The 21,349-nt window shown below is 34.9% G+C and overlaps 4 protein-coding genes across 5 annotated transcripts; 1 reads left to right on the top strand and 3 right to left on the bottom strand.

Annotated features, from left to right (window-relative positions):
- Positions 1 to 1,760: 1,760 nt before the first annotated feature.
- On the bottom strand, positions 1,761 to 9,186 carry LOC104785192 (villin-2). Of its 2 annotated transcripts, XM_087451951.1 has the most exons (24): positions 8,668 to 8,994; positions 8,021 to 8,122; positions 7,768 to 7,867; positions 7,587 to 7,655; positions 7,245 to 7,481; positions 6,970 to 7,147; positions 6,686 to 6,818; positions 6,363 to 6,522; positions 6,136 to 6,286; positions 5,944 to 6,044; positions 5,694 to 5,852; positions 5,267 to 5,335; positions 5,124 to 5,192; positions 4,894 to 5,031; positions 4,577 to 4,705; positions 4,283 to 4,430; positions 4,157 to 4,167; positions 3,935 to 4,075; positions 3,721 to 3,846; positions 3,454 to 3,516; positions 3,245 to 3,346; positions 2,549 to 2,813; positions 2,260 to 2,477; positions 1,761 to 2,161 (listed from the first exon to the last, which is right to left on the bottom strand). In XM_087451951.1, exons 2-24 carry the CDS (start codon positions 8,074 to 8,076, stop codon positions 2,048 to 2,050), a joined length of 2,937 nt encoding a protein of 978 aa, XP_087308077.1. In that variant the 5' UTR covers positions 8,077 to 8,122; positions 8,668 to 8,994; the 3' UTR covers positions 1,761 to 2,047. The 2 variants fall into 2 exon arrangements, 1 of the variants encoding a protein (XP_087308077.1); XR_015558196.1 differs by lacking the exon at positions 4,157 to 4,167 and having other exon boundaries at positions 4,268 to 4,430; positions 8,668 to 9,186.
- Positions 9,187 to 13,760: 4,574 nt separating this feature from the next.
- On the top strand, positions 13,761 to 16,472 carry LOC104785194 (protein N-terminal glutamine amidohydrolase). Its single transcript, XM_087513015.1, has 6 exons — positions 13,761 to 15,025; positions 15,257 to 15,362; positions 15,526 to 15,603; positions 15,684 to 15,814; positions 15,968 to 16,092; positions 16,172 to 16,472. Exons 1-6 carry the CDS (start codon positions 14,958 to 14,960, stop codon positions 16,327 to 16,329), a joined length of 666 nt encoding a protein of 221 aa, XP_087369141.1. The 5' UTR covers positions 13,761 to 14,957; the 3' UTR covers positions 16,330 to 16,472.
- On the bottom strand, positions 13,771 to 14,632 carry LOC109125012 (tRNA-uridine aminocarboxypropyltransferase A). Its single transcript, XM_019245178.2, has one exon. It carries the CDS (start codon positions 14,630 to 14,632, stop codon positions 13,898 to 13,900), a length of 735 nt encoding a protein of 244 aa, XP_019100723.2. The 3' UTR covers positions 13,771 to 13,897.
- LOC104785193 (putative glycosyltransferase STELLO1) lies at positions 16,441 to 19,468 on the bottom strand. Its single transcript, XM_010510357.3, has 3 exons — positions 17,404 to 19,468; positions 17,200 to 17,326; positions 16,441 to 17,104 (listed from the first exon to the last, which is right to left on the bottom strand). Exons 1-3 carry the CDS (start codon positions 19,116 to 19,118, stop codon positions 16,628 to 16,630), a joined length of 2,319 nt encoding a protein of 772 aa, XP_010508659.1. The 5' UTR covers positions 19,119 to 19,468; the 3' UTR covers positions 16,441 to 16,627.
- Between the last annotated feature and the right edge of the window lie 1,881 nt (positions 19,469 to 21,349).

Genomic DNA, 21,349 nt, shown 5'->3' on the forward strand with positions numbered 1-21,349 from the left:
TATTAGCGTTAGTTTAGTTGAGTGCCAATTCATCTAGCGTAGAACACACTAAAATTGAATCAGTTATTCAGTACTGAACAAACTTTTTTGTTTTGTTTGTAATTCAAACCAAAATACAAATTTGAATCTTTTAATAAATAAAAAAGAATCACATACACACAAGTATGTAGAGATGAAAATATGGAATGACTAAGAAAATGGCAACTCAGATTCATCCGTATGCCTCTTATTATACTACTTAGGCGTTCGTTCATTGACTGACACATTGTTAAATAAATTGTTTCAAAATATTCCCTTTTCAAAAATACCTTCCTTTTCGACCATGTATATGTATAAATTTTTTTAGTCCACAAGCATGGTTGTCTGTTCACATTTTCTTGAGATCCAAACATATATTTTGGTATGCTCCTCAAATATATAAAATAAATAAAAGAGAAATGATAATTCGACAATTCATCAAGTCTCAAATTGAAATAAACAAAACATGTACTAGCATTGTGTGTAATTAACATGATTAAAAAAATGTGTCAACCGATCAACAAAATTATGAAATGAGTCATAAATGAATTTAAATTTGCATATTATTTATTTGAAATTTTATATTCAATTAGAGAAATGCAAGACCGCAACACATGTCAATTATTTGTTTTAAATTGTGATATGTGCCATGATTTAATCTAAATTTTCATATTATTTGTAAATTTCTTTTCAGTTAGAGTCTGATTACTACCATTTGTAACTTTTATTTATCTAACCTAGTATTTTTAGGTTTGACATTTGTCGTATTCTCATAAAAATATTCAAACTTTATATAATAGGATTAGACAAATTAGGGGAAAATTTGCATAATAATAAAAAACGTTATTCCTAACTTATTTTATTGTAATCTTGGTCCTTTGAGATTATATATATATATATATATATATATATTCCTATTGAACTATAATTTATGTTTTTGCAATTTACCTTGATAATTGAGATTGAAAATGAATAGATAATCTACTTAGCAAAAGTATAAGAGTTTATACATCAAACGCAATGGTGTAAAATGAGGTTAATATGAGATTGAAATGATGGTGATGGATAATAAAAATATATATCTTTTTTACAAACAAAATCAATATCTGAAAAATTATTTTTGTATTTGAATTTTTGGCAGCCAAATGAGTTCACAACAACACATACATTACAGGTGATTGTTGAGTTCCCCCTCATTACATGAATCATTATCCATTTTTGCACCAAAATTGTTTGATGAGTTATGAGCTTTTCTCCTAGTATTAATTAATTAATGTTGTTTAGGTAAGTTTGTGGTCTTTAATGATAGATAGCTAGTGTCTTTAAATCTTTATGAGCTGTTTCCTAAATTAAAAACCAATTTCCTATTTTATTGTCATATTATTATAATCCTCAGGACTATTATGATTTTAATACTCATTAGACATTTTTCTCTTGTATATTAGTTCAATTTTGTTTTTATAAGTGAAAAGTAATTATATAATTAAATTCTATTAAAATGTTAATAGTATATATTTTGTTTGACAGATTCTTTGGATTTTTCATGGATGGTGCTCTAACCAAACTAATGATTTATTTCAAAAAGACTCATTAAAACACATTGTAATTGGCTCATATGAGCTGCTTTTTTTGTTGTCAAAAAAAAAAAATAATAATAAATAAAACACATTGTTTGTGATGAATTGAAAACCACTAAAAATACACCAATCATCATAAAAACTATCTTGAAAAAAAAAACAACATAACCAAACCGTCTTAAATAGTCACAACAATGGAAGAATCCAAATCAAAGAATTTATGTTACCCACAATCACCAAATCTGTCTGGGTAAAACAATTCATTATAATATATGATCATAAACCACTACAAAACACTTCATTGTGCTGTAAGAAAATATAAAGAATCAACCCCAAACCAACCCAAGAGAGAAATATTAATGAGCCAAGCAAATAAAACTGAAGAAGAGAAACAAAAACACTCTTAAACCAACAAAAATTGTGACTGATCCACATAAAACCATGAACACTCGCTAGAATAAGTCGAATTTCTTCTTAAGCAGATCTTTCTTCCAACGTGGTAAGTTGTTGAATGCTTCTTTCTCCATCCCAAACACACTTTGGAACTCTTCCTCAGAGAGATAAGCCTTGTAGTAAATTGACCACAACAACAAGAAACAGCAAGTTAGTTAATAAGTAATAGACAAGAATGATTCCATCTCCTAGTAGCTAACTAACTACTCACCTCTCTACGTTTGAAATCGATTCCAGTCACTGGGTTCTCAGATTTAGCTCTCAGCTGTTCATAAGTGAAAGTTGCTCCACTTGTATCTATTTCAGAATCTCCTTGCTCTTCTGTTTCCTGCTTTGCTTCTGGTTCATCTGCTGCAGGTGAAACTTCCTCTTCTTCCTTGACCTCATCCCCAGCTCCTTCTAAAGCCTCTGCTTCATCTTTTTCTTCCGCTGTGGATGAAGATAGTTTTAGTCAATTGCGTTATCGAAGTTTAAAACGTGGAATAAGGAGAAAAACTTACCCAAAGGGGTGTCATCTGCTGGGTTGGAGCTGGTGGATCTTCTTGTAGGAGAGGTATCAGGTGATTTCTTATTCTCCGCAACAAGTACTTGAGAGAGAGCAGCCACTGCTGCTGCTCTCTGTGAAGCCTGACTTGTCCCCACTGGCCTTGGTGGTGGAGGCGATTTATTTGATGATGAAGAAGAATTGAATGCGGATGACAAGGCGGCTAAAGCTTCAGCTCTCTGTCTTGGGCCGTCGTGACTTTCGTTTGATCTGTCCTGGCTCTGCAGTTAAAATGAGAGACTGTCTAAGGTGACTTGCTAAACATACAGAGGTAGAGCTTTCTTTGTAATGGGGTTAGGCTTGGCTAAAACAAACAAAGAACCCAAGATGAACCCCGTTAATGTGTTCGAGCAGCTTTAGTCTACACTGCAACTAATTTGTAAGTCATTGTATTGATAATTACACTCTCTGCAGTTGGAGTCAGGACGAGAATGAACTAGAAGTCTAGAGGGATGGAAATATGTCCAGATCAAGATGCATGATTTAACAGCTAAATGGTCATAGATTAGTTTGTACAAGTAGGGTCATTGAAGTGTCCATTACTCTGGGAAACTTATGAGAAACTAAAATCAAAAACATTACTGTTCAGATATTTGACTTATAGCTCCGAAAAAATATAGTAGAAACATTGGTTAAGAGTTTAGTTATTTACCGAATAGGTAGGCCTGTTACTAGAAGAATTAAATGCAGAATTTAAGGCAGCTAGTGCTTCAGCCCTTTGCCTTGGTCCTTGGCTCCCACCGTTAGACTTATCCTGCAGCAGAAGAAGGAAAAAATCTCATGAACCCAAGTAGCCGGAAAGTAATAAGAGCGTCTTTTCCATTGTCCTACCAAACTGAATTTGCAAATGTGTAGAAGTACCTCCACAACGTGGTGAGTGCCAAATAGGAACGCTGCCTTTTTCTGGAATGAGTTTCCTTGTGCCTATATCACAGGTTTAAAACATTGAAGAAAGGTAAACATAAAGGAAAACCCATGAGGTACAGTTAGAGTTATCTAGTTACATTATATAAATTCGTATTCAAACATTAACTCCCTATCTAGCAGTTCACTGAAATACAGACACAATTTCATTCCAGCCACTACTAAAATAGAAACTGAACATATACCAAGGACAAGAAAACTTACGATAGCTTTAGTAGGATCCCAAGAAAAGTAAGTGGTGAAGAAGCATGGTTCGTTCCCTTCATTGATTTTGTAGAGTGGAACTTTAGGAGACAAGCCTTCTAAGGATCCAGCAAGATCTATGTATTTCTGCCCATAAACTGTCTCAATGAATAAAAAGTACAAGAAAAGGAGAGAGAAGCTAAACGAGAAGCAAAGTTGATAAGGAAATAGTTACTTGGCCAATCTCAAATACAGTTTGCTTTTCCTTGGTCTCAACACAGTGACCAACCCAGACAAAAACTTCAGCATGGGTGTCTAGTAAATATATATCCTCAGTCAAGAGGTCATCTTGAGCGAAGTTGTAAATCTCCTCAACCTGTTACAGAGCATACTGTTAATAATACGCAAAACAGCATCTCGTGTAAAAAAAAGTTGTATAATTTCGCCAATATCTCACCTGAAACTTTCCTGCGGGGATCCAGGCAGACACATTTAAAAAGAGTTACAGTTAGAATACTGGAAATGCTCAACTTCTCAGATAAATGTGAAAATATGAGTAAAAAACCACATATAAAATATTCACCTCTGCTATACGAAAATGAGAATAAGTGAGGATCCCTGACAGTATCAGAGGACGCCTTCTTGCTGGTAAAATTCTGTTTTCCACCAAGCGCAAACCAAAAGGTTGAGCTCTCTGTTCCTTCTTTGGCATGCTTTAGAGTAATCCCAGGCTGACTTAGCAAAAAGAGAAGATGATTAATATTAAATATTACAAACAAACACATTTTCTATTAGGACTTCCATGTAAGACTGTAAAGCACATATTCGGAAAGATTTAAGCTAAACTGAAAACAACACAATACTATCGGAAACTAACCTTCAAGAATTCGGCAACTTTAGCAGCCAAATCCAGCTGTTCATGCGCACTTTGATTTCCATGCCAGAGGAACATGGAAGTACCAGATTGCAGAAGGAAACATTCATAAGAGTTTAAAGATGTTGCCACCTGATGGAAGTATTGCAATACAATTACAAGTCAATATAACAAATCAAAGAATAATATGTTTCGCCTAAGTCACAACTTATAGAAAGCTGAATAATAAGTACACACCTTTACCAAATTGCAATATTTCAAAAACAAGAAAACCAAAATTTATTACTTTATAAAGAAAGAAGCTTAAGGTAGTCAAGTACCGATTCAACTTGCACAGCTTTATTATTGTGAACTCCAGTTCCAGATACTTGAATAAGTGCAATTGATTCTGGCGTGTAGGTTTCGTCTGTTGACCCTGTTTCTCCCACACTGTTCATGTACCCAGAGCTCAAACCACCCTAACAAGTCCATGTAAACCATATTAATCACTGTATTTACTCTTGCAACGAAAATCAACTTCACCCTCATCTTGTAAACAATATACAAATACCTTTAGGACCACCATAGGTTGAAAAAGGGCAACAAATTGTGGAGGCTCTTTACCTTCGTATATACGTCCCTGCAAGAATACCCCATTAATCAATCTTTCTGGTACTATTCGTAATTGCTTTCAATAAAAAGAAAACATTGTACCTGCACGGGTCTTCCTTTTAAGGAGTTTGACATTGTATTCGCTAGTCGAATTGCTGTATCTTGGTCCTCCTGAATAAGGGAGATATCAGATCTTTAGATGGTTAAACTTAAGTGAAGTTGAATATCTGAAATCCATGACATTATATTAACAGAGCTAACATAACAATAAACTACTAACATCAGGAACCAATAAGGTTTGGAAATATTTACTGGTTACTCTCAACATTCAAAAGGAAGATACAAATTTCTACAATCACAACCAATTTCGAGCTTAACCATAAAATGTAGTACAAGGAAACCCAGGAAAAGAACCAAGATCGCCTATATATAAAAGTTATAAACAGAAAAAATAACTGAAATGGAGGACTATACAATAGGTATATACTAAGATTAAGAATCATATTTTTTATAATTACATTAAAATTACCTGATTGCTTTTCTTTCCGAACCAACAGCACAAGAAATAGTTGTCTTTTCTATCACCAGCATGATAAGTATAAAGGACCAAATAGCAGTCCCCAGAGTACAGCTTGCCAACATCTTCTTTAGGTAATGGAGTCTTGGCATTACCATTAACGTACCAAACCTAATACATAGACATAATGAAATATCAAAATGGATAGATCCAAAGCTATATGTGAAAAGTAAGGGATAACAAGTCAAATAGATAAACAGACCTCCAACTTTCCACCACCTTCAAGCAGGGGTGGAATATCCTCAATCACTGGTGCACTTTTCGCAATGCCCTTAAGCCCAACACCTTGTTGCTTCAGTAAAGCTACAGAATGGTGCAGCACCAATAGTAAGTCAGGGATAAAAAAAACTGTTCACGTTTTTTTAGTGATTTAAGTTTCACAGTGGTATCTTACCGGCAACTTTTCCTCGTCCTTCCTCGTTACCAGGAGTGGCCGAGCCTGATGGCCAAGAGTCAAAGTTAGACTTGAAAGAATGGGACTCATAACCTTGAATAACACGGGTAACACGCGTTGCCTTTGGCCTATTTTCACTAGCAAGCAAATCCTGGAGATGAAAGGTAAAAAGTGAGATGCCATGATTGAAAGACAGATATACTAAAAGGAAACTTTCCACTCTTTACCTCAGCAGATTGATTAGCAACTTTCCTCTCATCCACTTGAGTTACTCGGCCAACCCAGATAAATACCTCAGAACCACAGTCCAAGAGGTAGCATTTAGTGTTTTCCAGCATAGATTTGGATAGATCACCGTCTATAGGTTCCACCTTACCATCAGTGATGCTAAAAAAAAGTAGTAGTACCATATCAATCAATAACTCTATCAAAATATATTCTATTAAGTAAATGTTAGAATAGATACTACAGCAGAATGGCGTGTATTATATCGAAAAGTAAAAAATGAGAAATTAACAAACAGGATTCTAATTAAAGGGAAGACGAGTACCAATAAAGCTTAGGGGGAGTTGACTCTGGAGTAATGTCATCATCATTGGCAACTTTCCTTCCGATTGGAGCAAAACCACCAAAGAGGACCCAAAATGCACCAGAATCTGATTCTGTATCTAATTTTCCATCATCTGTTATACCAGCAAAGTATGAATATAGATTAGTTTCCACCTTAAACACCATCTCTGTAAACTATGCCACCCAGAAAACCTATTCTTTAAGCATTCGAATACTGTTTGTTGACCTGAGGGGAAACTGAGGAAGAGACTGCAATTTGCTTACCAACAATCGCAACATCGCAAGTTCCTTCGTGATACTTGTCTTTCAAATACTGAACGACTTCCAAAGCTTTGGCTCTCTCCTGAATGTTTGAATTTGCACCATTGAACTGATAGATCTTTTCTTCGGTGTCCAAGATAAATACATCATCATGATTCAGCGATGAGCGGGCAAAAGGAACCTACAGAAAAAAAAAATGGAACAGAAGAAGAGTTAATGTACATTGGGTTGGATTGGATATCACTTTTCTAATGCGAAGAGAGTACAATAGTTAAAACCTGCTTCAAACGGATTGCACGTTTTCCTTTGCAGGTATATAACCTGGTCTCAAACACCTCTTCTTCAGCTGTTTTGAAACCAGACGCAACACCACCCTCTAAAGGAATAATACATGGCTTGAAGTAAGACAAGAATTTGTCAGATTCATGGCCTTGAATTTCCCGGTGTTGGACAGCACGGCCTCCAAGAACAGCATCGAGTTCAACTGTTTTAACAGCTGCAGTTCCAGCTTCATCCTAAAAAAATGTCAAAGCATGAGTTAGCACAACACTGTTTCACCTTAGCTTCTCTTCCGAAAAAAAACAGCCGTTACGAAATAAAAGAGTCTCGGTGATTGATACCTGACTTGTATCTTTACCAATCCAAAAATGTATATCAAACAAATAAGCACCACCTTTATTTTGTGTTGTCTGCGCAAATGGAAGATAAACATAACAAAATGTGAATGATAATGATAATAAAAGGAACGCACACTTCTCAAACATATATTACTCTGTCTTGAAAGAGATATCGATTCCAAACCTGCAAGACAATGTAAGTATCTCCCATATAGAACTTTCCATGGTCAGACTTTGGTACTGGAACAGCCTCAAAATTCTCGATCCTCCAGATTTCAGTCCCTCTATTAACAAATAGTTAAAGTTCAACAAGCTCATACAGTCCAAAATCATTCAGGAATCTCAAGAAAAAAAAATATAATCAGATTTCTACTTTGATAATATCTAATACTAAAGCAAAAAAAAGAAGAAGTTTATTATGTTGGCTGAAAGGATACGGTTTCTGGCCAGCTCCTTGAAATGCAGGATCCAACACTTTAGTTGAACCAGACATTTTGTAGAACACTCAAATCCTATAGACTAGAGAGACACCAATGAACCTGTTGGATCAAATAAAAATACGGAACAGAATTAAAAAAAAAAATTGAGAATGTAATCTAAAATCAGAAATTTACTTGGATGAGGGAGGGGATCTCAAGCAAAACTTGAAACACACAAAAAGCATTGTCTCAGTTTGGTGCCATCATAATAATGTACATACATATCTGTAATTCTAATATGAGATCACGCAACATTCATGATCCATGAAAATCCAACAGAGAGATTAAGATACGTAACGGCTTTGAGGTTCGATCAGCCTTAATCTCGAAAAAAAAATCAAAACTTTTGCGATTTCCGTGAATTGATCAAACATGATTCAGTCAAAATAACCAACAGGAATTCGAAAACAAAATTAAGCTGAGAAAAATCAGGACGGGCAGGGTAATAGAGAAAACTCAGATTCAAGGGATCAACGTCATGAACAAAGCAAGGTACGTACGACCATGATCAAATCGAAAAAAAAAAAAAAAAAAAAAAAAAACGAAAAAATCAGATGATCCATAACATTGATTTAGTCAAATCGATCGAGGTAGAAAGAAAGTACCTGACACGAAGATCTGAAAATGATAGACACTGGGGATAATGGAGACGAAACGATGAAGAAGAAGAAGAACTGGCAAAGAAGACGAGGGAACAAGAAGAAGAATGGAAAGAAAAAAATAAAAAAAAAAGGTAAGATTGAATTGAATAATAATTAATTGGGAAAAGAAGGAGGTGAGCTGTGTGTTTTATTACGTTTCTCTCTCTTTGTTTTTTTTTTAAACGCTTTTTCGTAACTTTTTATTTATTTCTTGGATTTATTATTTTTACAGTATAGAGAGATTTGATGAATTACTTCTGACGACAAAGAAGGGAGACGAAGATAGACAGAAGAAGAAGAGGTTTGAGAGAAAAAGACGTTTTTTTTTTTAAGGCGAAGATTTAGATCGCCGGTCGTCGTTCAACCCGACCAATGTTGTTTTCTTTTTGCCTTTTCGATTTTACTTTTCTTTTTTTACCACACTTTTTAATTACACAAATTTAATACATTGTTTTTTTGGAATTTTGTGAGTACATATGTTGTGGGAGTTTCTAAACTTAAAAAAGTCAAACTCATCCTTAACATTGACATACAGATTTTTTGGAATTTATTACAAAAATAAATAAATAGCCAACTTATTTAGATAGAAAGAAAATCAATTAACATAGTACTTTAATGAAATAGATGTTTGTAATATAAAGAAAGAAAAAAAAACTAGTGTACCTAGTTTTTTTTAGCTATTTTCCATTAATATTTTACCAATACTTTAGATTTAAAATAGTTGTGTTAACAACAAAAAAAAGTTTAGATTTAAAATAATTACTACTAGATTTTAACCCACGGTACACCACGGGTATAAATTTTTTATTATATTTTATATTTATGTCGTATCTATTTGTTAAATATTGGATATATTGTAAATAGAGGAATAACCAAAATTTCCGGTTGTTGTGCGGATAAATGTTTATATTATTTTTTAACCCACAATACACTTCATGACCATTTGTTTGTTATATTTATTTTGTTTTGTTTAGTAATTGAAATGCTATATTGATTTTTAGTTATTATAACAAAAAATAAGGGATCTAAATACATAATAAGTCATTTATATGCTATGATAAAATTACATTTTTCCTAATGATTTAATTATTTTACACCATCTTAGTTAAATTAACTTGATTTTATGTCAAATATTATAATATTAGTAGTGTTGATAAATAACTAAATGAGAATTTAACCCGCGTTAACACAAATTTAATAACATTTTATTGATTCTAACATGTCATCTTTATAACTCATCTACTATATAACCATATTGTATAATGTTTTAAACTTTTTTAATTTTACATATTCGTAATAATTAAAAATTTTATTAAGTTTATATATGTTAATTATAATATTTAAATAAATGTCAATCAAAGTTTTTCTTACGTTAAGAATCAAAGCAACAAAATGGGAATCAAATTGTTGTTTTCTTTGTTTGAGAAGGATTCAGATATATAATATCTTTAAAACACAACATAATGTGTAGTTAAATATATGATAGTTTCTATTTCCATATTTCTTGTTGTTATTTATTTAATTAAAATGAAATATAAAATATTTAGGAAATAAAATCTGAAGTAATGCTAGTTTTGGAAATCTTTTAAGGGTTAATGTTGTAAATAACTTTTTAAATAAACAAAACTAAAAGGACATAAAACAAAATGTACTTCAAAAATGTTAATAGAGATATAACATGGAACAAATCTATTATTTCATTTTAAGACTAAGACTTCTCAGTGTTATTTTTATTTCTTTTTTTTTGTATCTTCAAAATTATTTATATATAATAGCAAACCCACTTTTTGGTGTTAACTTTAATCTAACAGATGAAATTATTTCTATTATCTCATCTAATGGTTTATAATTAATAATGATCTCAACAGTTGTAAGATTTTTTTTGCAATAATTGTGTTTATTCGTCGTATCCTCATCTTTCAAAAATCGCACCTATTAATTTTCACACATTTTTGTTTCACACCTCTATTTTTACACTTTTATATTTTACATAGGTAATTTTTCTACATAGGTAAAATTAAGGGCAATCGTCATAGGACTAGGAGGACACTGAGGATATCACCAAATTAATCACCTATAAGGCTATGAACACATACAAAACTATCCCAAGGCAATGCGTTATACACATTTATTATCATAGAATGTTGGACAAGGAAAAAGTATTGTTGGTGGAGAGATTGGTCTCATTATTTCGCTATTTCAGCATGACACGATGTCCTTTTTTTTTTAGCATGTGATTTTCACGATTGAAATCCTTCTTTTGAAGGATAAGAGCACTTTAATTTCCGTATATAAAAACTAATGTATACTATAGTATTTCTTCGTAATGATATATACTCTTTTACACACAACAACAACAAACAAAAAAGAACAATCATAATAATACTGATACAATGTAGAACAGCCTTATTTTCTACTTTTAGGCTTTTGGCAAAAGTCATGGACGTATGGACCCATGGGTGATACTCGTTCTTTTGTCTACAGTATTTTATGGCATGGGAGATTTTAGAATCAGCTTCATCAATGATTTGTTAAATATATTATCAGTTGTTGCTGTGAGTGTTTTTTTAAGTAAAGTTTCTAAAATATACAAAATCTAAAAAGTATGCATTTAAACTTTCACCTAATCAACTCTACCACATTTTGAGAGTAATTCGTAAATGATACGCTTGAAACCTCTCAAGTTGAGCCTTGAGAGTCTCAACCACACATAAGAAGTAGGAAAATTAGCTTCACCGAGGGTCAACTGCCGATGGTACACCTACACCATATATGATATATATAACAGACTTTGAATCATGCACATTATAAGTAGAATTTAAACTCACCTTGCTATCTATCCACAATTCATCAACGAAAGTCTTAAGCTGTTAAAAACACTTACGATACTTGATCATTGTGTGTTGCCGGGTCAACTTCACGTAAACAAACAAAGAAAAATCGAAAACATGTAAAGCTAATATAACTTGTACGTACCACCATCAAGAAATGAACTAAAATTAGAATTGAAGGTCACTCAATCATAAAGAAAAAACGTAAAATAAAATAAAGTAGATGTAACTAAGTAACATGTAACCTAAACTAACGTACCAAGTTGGAATCGTAACTTAGCATTTTAATCTTCTTTTTTTTCTTACCTACTAAGTTTTGATCTTTTTTGATTCAGAATTTTCTCTAGTTCCGAACCAGTATATATATTTGTGATGAATTTTTCTTACGTAATATAAATAACTAGGTACTAACCCGCGGTAAACCGCGGGCTGAACATTTTTGTTTATCAAAATCTATAATAATTTATTTTGTCATTATATTATTTATAATAGTTTGTGATTGAAAATTCAGAAGCTCCATTCTCGAATTTTTTGATTAAGTCTTTTTTAAGGTCAGCTCCCATCTTATCATCCTATATATATGTTTAGGAAAATAAAATTTTTAATAAAACAATAATGAGAAGAAAACCTTAATTATGGAAAATAACATACAGCTTCATCCACTAACATGAATTCCATGGAATTACCGGCAATAATCGAAGATTGCCTCCACATTTAATTCTCCTCCACATTTAAAGAATTTTAATGCGTATGAGATTTGTTGGTTAAAAGAATAAAAATTTGGTAAATAGATTTAATTTAAGTCAATTGATTATCCATGCAACCCACGATTTTTGCTGATTGATGATAAGATAATAAGATGATTAATTATTAATTATCTTTTATACCCTCAACAGTTTTAGCTTTTACTCCCTCTGTTTCACAAAGAGTGTCATTTTAACACTTTTTGCTTGTTACAAAAAGAGTGTCATTCCAGAATCCCAAGATAACTTTTACCAATTTATTCCAATTTTAACCTCAAAACAAATTAATCAAATACTAGTAATATTAGTAATACGTATAAAATTCTAAAAGTCACTTCCTACACAATATTAATGGTTTGCCTCTTAGTCTCCACCACGATGAACGTCATTGTCCTTCAAAGTTTGTTTCATTTGGATGAACTAATTCAGTATCATCCCTAACGTCTTCAATTTGGAAAACATAATCATCACTACTAACAGGTGGAATATTCAAATCAAATGGATAATTTTCTTTATCTGTTGAAGGTGAACAGTTTAAATCAAAAACCATAGATAGATGAAGTCTGTAGAAAGTGACATGGATCTAATATATTCACGTCCAATTTCCTCCACTCAAAATTTTGGTTCCAATTTTTTACTGTTATCAAAAACTGAAATAGATTTAGCTTCAAAAATAAGTGTCGATTCTTCTCTTGATTTTAGAACTGCATTAAAGTATCACAATGACTATTGACTAAATTAAGAAGAAGAGATACACGTTTACAAAACTAATTATTTATAATTACATAAAATTAAATTAAAACATATAATTGTAATTATAAGAACAGTTTAGGGGTATAAAGGAGTTTTAATCTATTTTCTTAATTTCTGTGAAAAGTGTCAGAATGACACTCTTTGTGAAACAGAGTGAGTATTTAACAATTTTTAATGGCATTTGTATGTAAATTTTTACACTTTTTAAGGTTATTTTTATTTTTGTACTTCTCAATTAATATAGTAGGATGTTTGCTTTGAAGTTATTAGTGACAACAACCAAAGATATCGATTATATAGCAACCAACTATATATTTTGTTGTTATCCATTTTATAGTCAATTAGTCATCAACCAACATTCTAACCACAAAGAAACAACTCCATGGAAACAGTGACTCGGACTTATATTGATCCCAAATTCGTATATGGACCACAAAAAGGGATACGAATCTAAAAAACGGTTTTGATGATTAAAAATAGTACTGTACTATATATGTGCTTTAAGAATTATAAAACATCGGGGCTGAAAAGCCTAGAAACATATCATGTGAGTCAGTGAGTGTGTCATTAAAAAGGTGCCATCACCTTCATTTATAAATTCCACAAAAGTTATATGATCACAAAACCGTCCATGACCTTCTCACTTCACATGGAAGAAGGTCCCATGTCTCTCAATGTTTTTCTTCTTTTGTTGAGTTATAAAAGTTTGATCCGTTCCACAAAAAGAGTCACTGATTGACTTTGTTGTTAACTCCAAATGTGAATAAATTTGAGAAATTCACCTAATTGTTTGATTACAAATTGATACAGAAGAACCGAGTTACTACTACAATGGACTAATGTAATAATAATAATTCTCATCAACATTCATTCTTGTTCAAGTGGTTGCTGAATCTGTAATCTCTTCTTCAATAACTTAGGTCTTGGATTCATGGGCTTCAAAAACTTAGATTGTAACCTCACCATCTCTTTCAATACACTAATCAGCTTCCTCTCGATTTCTTCACCGTCCGGTTCGATAGCTCCCAAGCACCGTGCTACTGCCTCCGCCGTAGTTACACATCCTCCGAACGGTTCTTTCCTTAGTACAAGCTCCGAGTCGTAAATAGTTCCTCCGCTCACGGATGCGTCTATTCCCGTATCCAAACACACTCTAACCGCTCCTGCTTCTCTTAGAACCTCTTCGCTAGCTTTCACCATCTCATTCGCGTGTTTCCACGTCGCGTCGAATACGATTAGCCTCAGCGGCGGAGGATGGTTTAGGGATTTGAATTCGGATATAGTGACGGCGGGGGAGGAAGGAGAAGAAGGGAAGAGGTAGATTGTTGTTGTTGGTGGTGATGAGACAGGGGTTTCTCCGGCGGAGGAGATGTGATGTCGGCGGAGACGGCGGGTGGGGATTCTGGTGACGTTTTTTAAGGATTTGGTGAGGAGAGGTGTCGTGTTGAGCTTGTGGCGTGACTCGTGTGGATGGTGGAGGATGATGATCTCTGTATTCGTCGGGATTGGATCCGTCGGTATGACGTGGCAGAGACAGATCGGATTTGGTCGATCGCAGCTGTTGCAGATCTGCCGGCGACTATGATTCGCGTCTTGCTCCATCGTCACTGCTCTTCTCAGTCGTAATGCGACCGAATCTAATTTTAATACGAAATTGAATAAACCTAAACCTTAACCGGCGGTTTGATAAAAAAACCTTAACCGGCATGGTTTAATCAATTCACTACGTCCTTGTTTGGTTTTTCAAGGACACGGCGTCGTTTGGGTTTTTTTTTTTGTTTTTTTTTTTGATTCTCTGTTTCTTCTCCGGTCACCATTTTCCCAATTGTACCGAACACTTTTTTTCAGTTTTGACGATTAGATGATCAAAGTTTGTGGAAGTATACAAAATAAGAGAAGATCACACTGATCAAATCCCAAAGAAGAAATGTCCAGCGTCACTTCGGAGCTTGTTGTAATGGAGGCTACTCGTTTCCAGCACACTCCTTATTACTGGTATTGTTCTTCTTCTTTTACAAACAAAATTCTCCATAGATTTAGGCTTATAGAACGGCACCTTCTACATGTTTTATGTGATATCCGAATCTAGGAAACCCTTTTCAGAGGGTTGTAGTTGGTTGATTTTGTTTCTATTTTGGAGAGTCTTCTGTCTTTTGGTGATTATTTTGCCTTATTGGTAGAAGTAGAACACAAAGATAAAGATGTTGACTTTTTTTGTTTCTGTAGTGAAGAGAACGTGTATCTGCTCTGCAAGACGTTGTGCGAGAATGGTGTAGCGGATGCAACGGGTTCTGATCTGTTTGTTGTTTTTATCTCGAATGAGAAGAAGCAGGCAAGCCATGTTTCTCTTATATAAAATAACCTTTGTTCCACTGTAGGTAATTTATTATGTTTGGTCTTGTTTCAGTGTTAATTCGAATGTGCTCGGTTGGTAATTAGAGTGTGTGTATGTTGTGATTTCCATTATTGATATGTTGAATTAAATGTTTTTGTAGGTTCCACTATGGCATCAGAAAGCTAGTCGCAGAGCTGATGGGATTGTACTGTGGGATTATCATGTCATATGTGTCCAGGTTAATATCATGATGTCTAAGCCAGTGATGTTTGTTTTTAGAATCAAACTTGATTTTGGTTTTTGTATTTGCATGAACAGAGGAAGAAAGAAAGTGATTCTGAGCCTTTGGTGTGGGATCTTGATTCAACTTTGCCCTTCCCTTCACCCTTAACCTCGTATGTGGCTGAAACTATCCAGCCATCTTTTCAGCTTTACGCAGAGTACCAGAGGTAATCTTTTCAGGCATGTCAAGATTGAAAGTGTTTCTTCTTCAGCTTCTTTGTCTTTCTGTACCACGGGCTAAACTTTTTATGAAAGGCACGGCTAAGGGTTTTGGTCATTTTAGTGTTGAGGTCCTTTTTTTTCTGTTTGGTTGAGATCAGGTTCTTCCGTGTTGTGCATGCTCCTCTGTTCTTTAAGCACTTTGCTTCTGATAGAAGACACATGAAAGAACCTGATGGAAGTTGGACTGCTCAACCTCCACCCTACGAACCCATTGTTGCCCAAGGTAAGATGTAACTTCTCAGTTGTCACCCTTTCATCAACCATATTCATTTCCTCAGCTCGTTTGTTTCTTGCTTCTTAAGATGGAATCTTGCATAATTTGAGCGAGTACATTGCCATGAGTGGTGCGGATACATTGTCGAGCTTGGACCCTGAAACAGTGAGAACGGCAATTTCTCAGAAACTTGGCGTGGTTGTGAGCCACACTCAACTTCAGGATCTTTTCACCAAGCTTCCTTAACATGTCAATGTCTTTTCTTTGTGGGATCAAAACTGTGTCATAACTCTTAAATTCAGCCTTGTTTCCAACTGTCTCAAATGTTTTTGTATTCATTGATGAAGCAGAGACCGATTTTTGAGGGAAAACATTATACACTCACAAAACGTTTGGTTACAATGGAACATTACATGATTTACTCCACAACCCCCAGAAGAAAAAATTTCTGAAAAGGGAACCAATGAGAAATGAATCAAAGACACATCTTTGTATAACTCTGTTTCTATCATTGCATTACTGCAAGCTCTATACCCTGAGTCCATCATACCAGTTCCAACAGAAGCGGGTCACCCTCAGCCATTTGCTGAACCAATTTTATGAAATCTTGTTCGCTTGATATGCTCCATGGGTGAACCGCAGGTGCTTTAGGAGAATACAGACTCGAAGAAGTGTTGAACGAAGCTGATTTCCTCTTATATACCATGGAACCAAGAACCGGATCAAAATTCTGAGGCGAATCCATTGACAAGAAGAACATTGGCACAGCCACTTTGTAATGCAAGTCCATATCTCCCACGAGATCAACAAGATCGGTAAAGTCGGTTACGAGTCGTTTGGGCACGTAGAATACCTCTGAACTGCATACCGTTAAGGTCTCATGATTGTTCTTGGTGGCGTCCTTGTAGTTCACTTGGAAATGAGCTGGCATCGTACTTACAGTGTTCTTCACTAGCTCGGCTTGTACAGAAAACCAATCAGAGTTCCCTGTCGGTTTCACTGATGTCCATGACTTCGATACCTAATTCATTGGTTTACAAACAATAAGGTTCCTTATAAGGTATAACATAACGAGATAGCGAAGAAAAAGGTGACAGTTTGATGAGAGTGTTGTACCTTGTCTGTAGTCCAAATCTTAGACTTGTCAGCTTGAAGTAGATTCCAGTAATTGAGAATTGTATCATCTTCAACAAACAAAAATCCTTCTGCGCTGCTGTACCGATCAAATATCTTTGGTAGATGCCTGAAATATACATACAAAACGTACTGTCAGAAGCTTGAATTTAACCAACATATATAGTAATCTTGAGCAGTTCTTACTTGTAAATGTGATCGAGTTTGGCTTCTTCCACATAAAGATCCGAGTTTTTCTGAGAAGACAATATCACAACGGTTTTGAATATCCGGCCGTAAAGTAACCTCCACTCGAGAGCAGTGCGTTCAACAGGACCACTACAGAACATAACAAGCACTACATTACCAAAATTCTTCCTCCACCTAATCAAGTTTCCTATTTCAGTGCTCACTGTGCCAGTCTCCTCAACACCAAGATGAACCGAAGGCAACTTCCGAGGAACAAACTCTTTTCTATCCCCATGACCAATACTTGCTCGCGGGCGATCCAATTCCAACGACATCAATCTCGGCTGTTGGTACCCAACAGCAATCAAATCCTGAAGCCAAGCAGCTGTAAATTTCACATCCTGTTCAGTCCAAAAACCTTCTTCAGCCATAGCAAAGCTCAAATCAAGGATCGTCTCAAAGAAACTATGCTTGTCTGATCTCCAAACAAGTAAAAAATCTATTAAACGACCAACATTGACATGAAGATCCTTCTCCTCTGCAAAAGGGTAAGCCTCGATTCTATCAAACCGGTGAGCTGTAGGTGGATAAACAGCAACATAACCACCAAGCTCCCACAAAAGCCTTTGTCCCCAGTAACCTCTCAACACATCAGAAGCCATAGAACTAACGGAAACAGGAAGCATTAACCCCCAAAACGCAGACGAATGGTAAAGAGTGTTAAAAGAATTAACAGGCACCATTACACCTTGAGGTAAAGCCACTTTAGGAGCATGCTCATCAAACTTAATATCAAAAGCCTCTAAAGTCGTTTTCCTAGTGAAGTAAAACACAGAATCAACATCAGGTAAACCATTTGAAATCCCTTGCTGTATAAACTGCTTACCACCAAAAACCTCAGTGTAATACTCCTCATGATTAACCTCACCTACATCCTCTAACGGCAAACCTCTAGGCCAAACAGAACGTTGCCCGAAATGAATATAAGGATTCACCACAGTCCTATTGGGATTCTCATGACTATACTGCAAAATCGGTTCTTGCTTAGAATCTTTACCAACTAACTCAACGTCAAAATGTTTCCCTAAATCTCCATCAATCACTTCACCACGATCATCCGCATCGTAGATCTTCTTGGCACCGTGCTGTATAGCGAACAAGTAACCAACGCTCTTCCTAACGAAAGAATCATAAGGCAAGTGATCTAAAACTCGAAAACCCAATTCAGCTTGAGCATCGAGAGACAAAAAGATTGAACCTTTAAGACTCCAGTCCTTGGGGGTCACTGAGTTACCAATCGCTAGAACCTGCCAACCACGAATCTTCACCAAACTCTTGAGCTCCTCAGTTGGGTACTTTGTCACCGACACCACAATCCATTTCTCAGTAAGGAAATTAGCGAAAGGAGAGGTCTTTGGGAGGACTTGGATCGAGTTCCAGTTGATTTGAGGGCGAGAGAGAGATTGAAGTGAGTGAGTTGACTGAGACTGGAAACAGAGGAGAGAAGCAGTGTCGGTGGTGTTGTAAAGGAAGAAGAAAGCAACTATGGTGACGGTAAAGAGAGAGAAGAGAGCGATTCTGGTGAGATTCTCGGAGAAGCAAGTCGAGAAATCTAGGTTTTTGGGTTCAGTGAATCGTCGTCGGATCTGTTGATGAGTAGCTAAGTCTCTGATCTGAGATTTCGGCGGCTTTGCAGGAGACGGAGACGGAGCCGCACGATCCTGAACCAACATCGGATCAAAGAAGGGATCCCCACAAAAACTTCTAAATCAGAACCTGAATGAGATTTGTGATTTGTTTTGTTACTCAAAAAATTTGAGATTTGTTTTGTCTGGCAAAGTGAATGATGTAATGCGGTAGTTGGTTGGTTGGAACTGACGTTGCTTAAGCTTGAATGCAAAATGGCAAAAAGAGAGCTCTGAATTTGGAAAGCGAAGTCTGAGAGTCTCTGTGAGCTGGTATGGTAAGGTCAAATTGCAAATTGCAAAAACTTTTGTTTTTGGGTTTTTTTCTTTACTATCTCACCAAAGAGACAATTAAACAGTAATTCTTGCTGTAGTATTCTCGGTAGGTCCCACCAGGCAAGCCATCACATGAAGCAAAGCTGTCTGTAAATAACAACATTATAAAGCTTATTTTTACTTAAGAGTTAAACATACTATAGAAATAGTAAAATATACTATAGAGTACGAGGATGAAATTTAGTAATTTACTAGTGTTGGGATCTAATTACTGACGAATTTTCCACTTTGATGTTTTTTTTATATACACTTATTAATCAATTTTTACAGCAGAAAATAGATACAAACTAACATTTTTTATGAGGATGGCAGTACTACTTTTAATATTTAATACAACGTTTTTATTTTTAAATCATTTTTAATAAATTAGACTAGAGAGGTACAGTAGATGGGAAAAAATAAAATAAAATAAAAACGATTGTAATAATAATATTATACTACTAAAATTTTGCTAAATTGTTTAATGCTTGCTTACTTTACTTAGAGATAGTAAAATATAGGAATTAGACATCGTTTTATTTTTAAAATATATCATTACATTGGAATATTAGAAAAAAAAAAATCGAGCATATATTAGTGGGCTATTTTGGCCCATTCATTAAAGAGGAATATAATAGTGTAAGTTTGATTTAGTAGTCTATATTAATAGAATTAAATTTTATTTGTGTAAATTTGATTTAGTTCATATTTTTATCTGATTTATACCCAAATAGTTATATAATGACTCCATTATACTAACTATATAGATATATATATATATATATATATAAATTAGGTTACTTAATGAGTTAATGGGATTTGTTTTATAGGATGGAATGATGGATACACAAAAAGAAAAGGGAGATAAGATATTGTGCACCATCTATTATTAATGGGCTGTTATGGGCTCATTCTTAAAAGAAGAATGTACATACAACGAATCCCTGTGCGATTGGGTATCCATCCAGTTAATTAAATTTTTATTTAACACTTAAAGAAAAACTCGCAGCTCAGTTTTTGTAACCCGTGAAAAATGGAATCGAATCTTGGTTGTACCGGGGCAGACATGGCATCGTTGGTGGGAAACAAGGTTATCAGTCTCGAGGAAGTTTCTCGCGGCGTTGCGGACATCATTCGTTCGACGACTTTGGCCCCAAAGACTATCGATGGATCTACGAAGATGGAGCCAGTGGGGCGAGATCAGAAGCGAAGGGCAACCGGTGCCCCGATCCAAACTTTCAGCAAGTCTAATAATTAATCCTTCTCTTTCTTCTTTTTTTTTTTTTTTTGGCTCAGTTTAACAAATAATAATAAGACCCACAACCATCCAAAGTTTGTTTGTAGGAGTTATTCTCCCATATAGATTGCAATTTTTATTTTTATTTTAAGTTTTGTATTCATAAATCTAAACTGATCGGAGATCATAATCCATCTAGACTTCTAATACATTCGAATTCGATAAAATATGGGAAAAATAAATAAAATTGGACATCTTCTAGTAGTGGCCTTTTTCGGCCCATTCGTGAAAGAAGAATGAAAATGTTATAAAGTCCGTGCAACACAAACAAACACGTAAACCCTAGTAGGGTTTTTTGTCTACCGTTTTTATTCTCTCTTTCATTTCCAGAAGCTTGTATTAGGATCCGATCTCGAGCTCTCTCCATGGAAGGCAAGACGGAGAAGGGTAAGGTAATTATGAATAAGGAGGAACTGCTTTTGTTTATGGAAAACAGGCGGAAGGCGGAAGAGGATCAGCGTCTCGCCTTCACGAACGACACTTCTACGAGTTTTAGCAAGGAGGGTATTCAAAATTTCAAGAATGCCCTACTTGAGGTGTTTGCGAGTATGGATGCCAGGGATCGAGCTACGAACAAGTCTATCGAGCAGGATTCGGCCGCCGGTGATGGGACCACCCCGAGTCTCTAAGCCGTGGAATGAGATTTACTTGAGCGGGCCTACGAGAT

The sequence above is a fragment of the Camelina sativa genome, chromosome 5 (genome assembly GCF_030686135.1).
Source record: "Camelina sativa cultivar CO46 ecotype springtype chromosome 5, ASM3068613v1".
Lineage (NCBI taxonomy): Eukaryota > Viridiplantae > Streptophyta > Magnoliopsida > Brassicales > Brassicaceae > Camelina > Camelina sativa.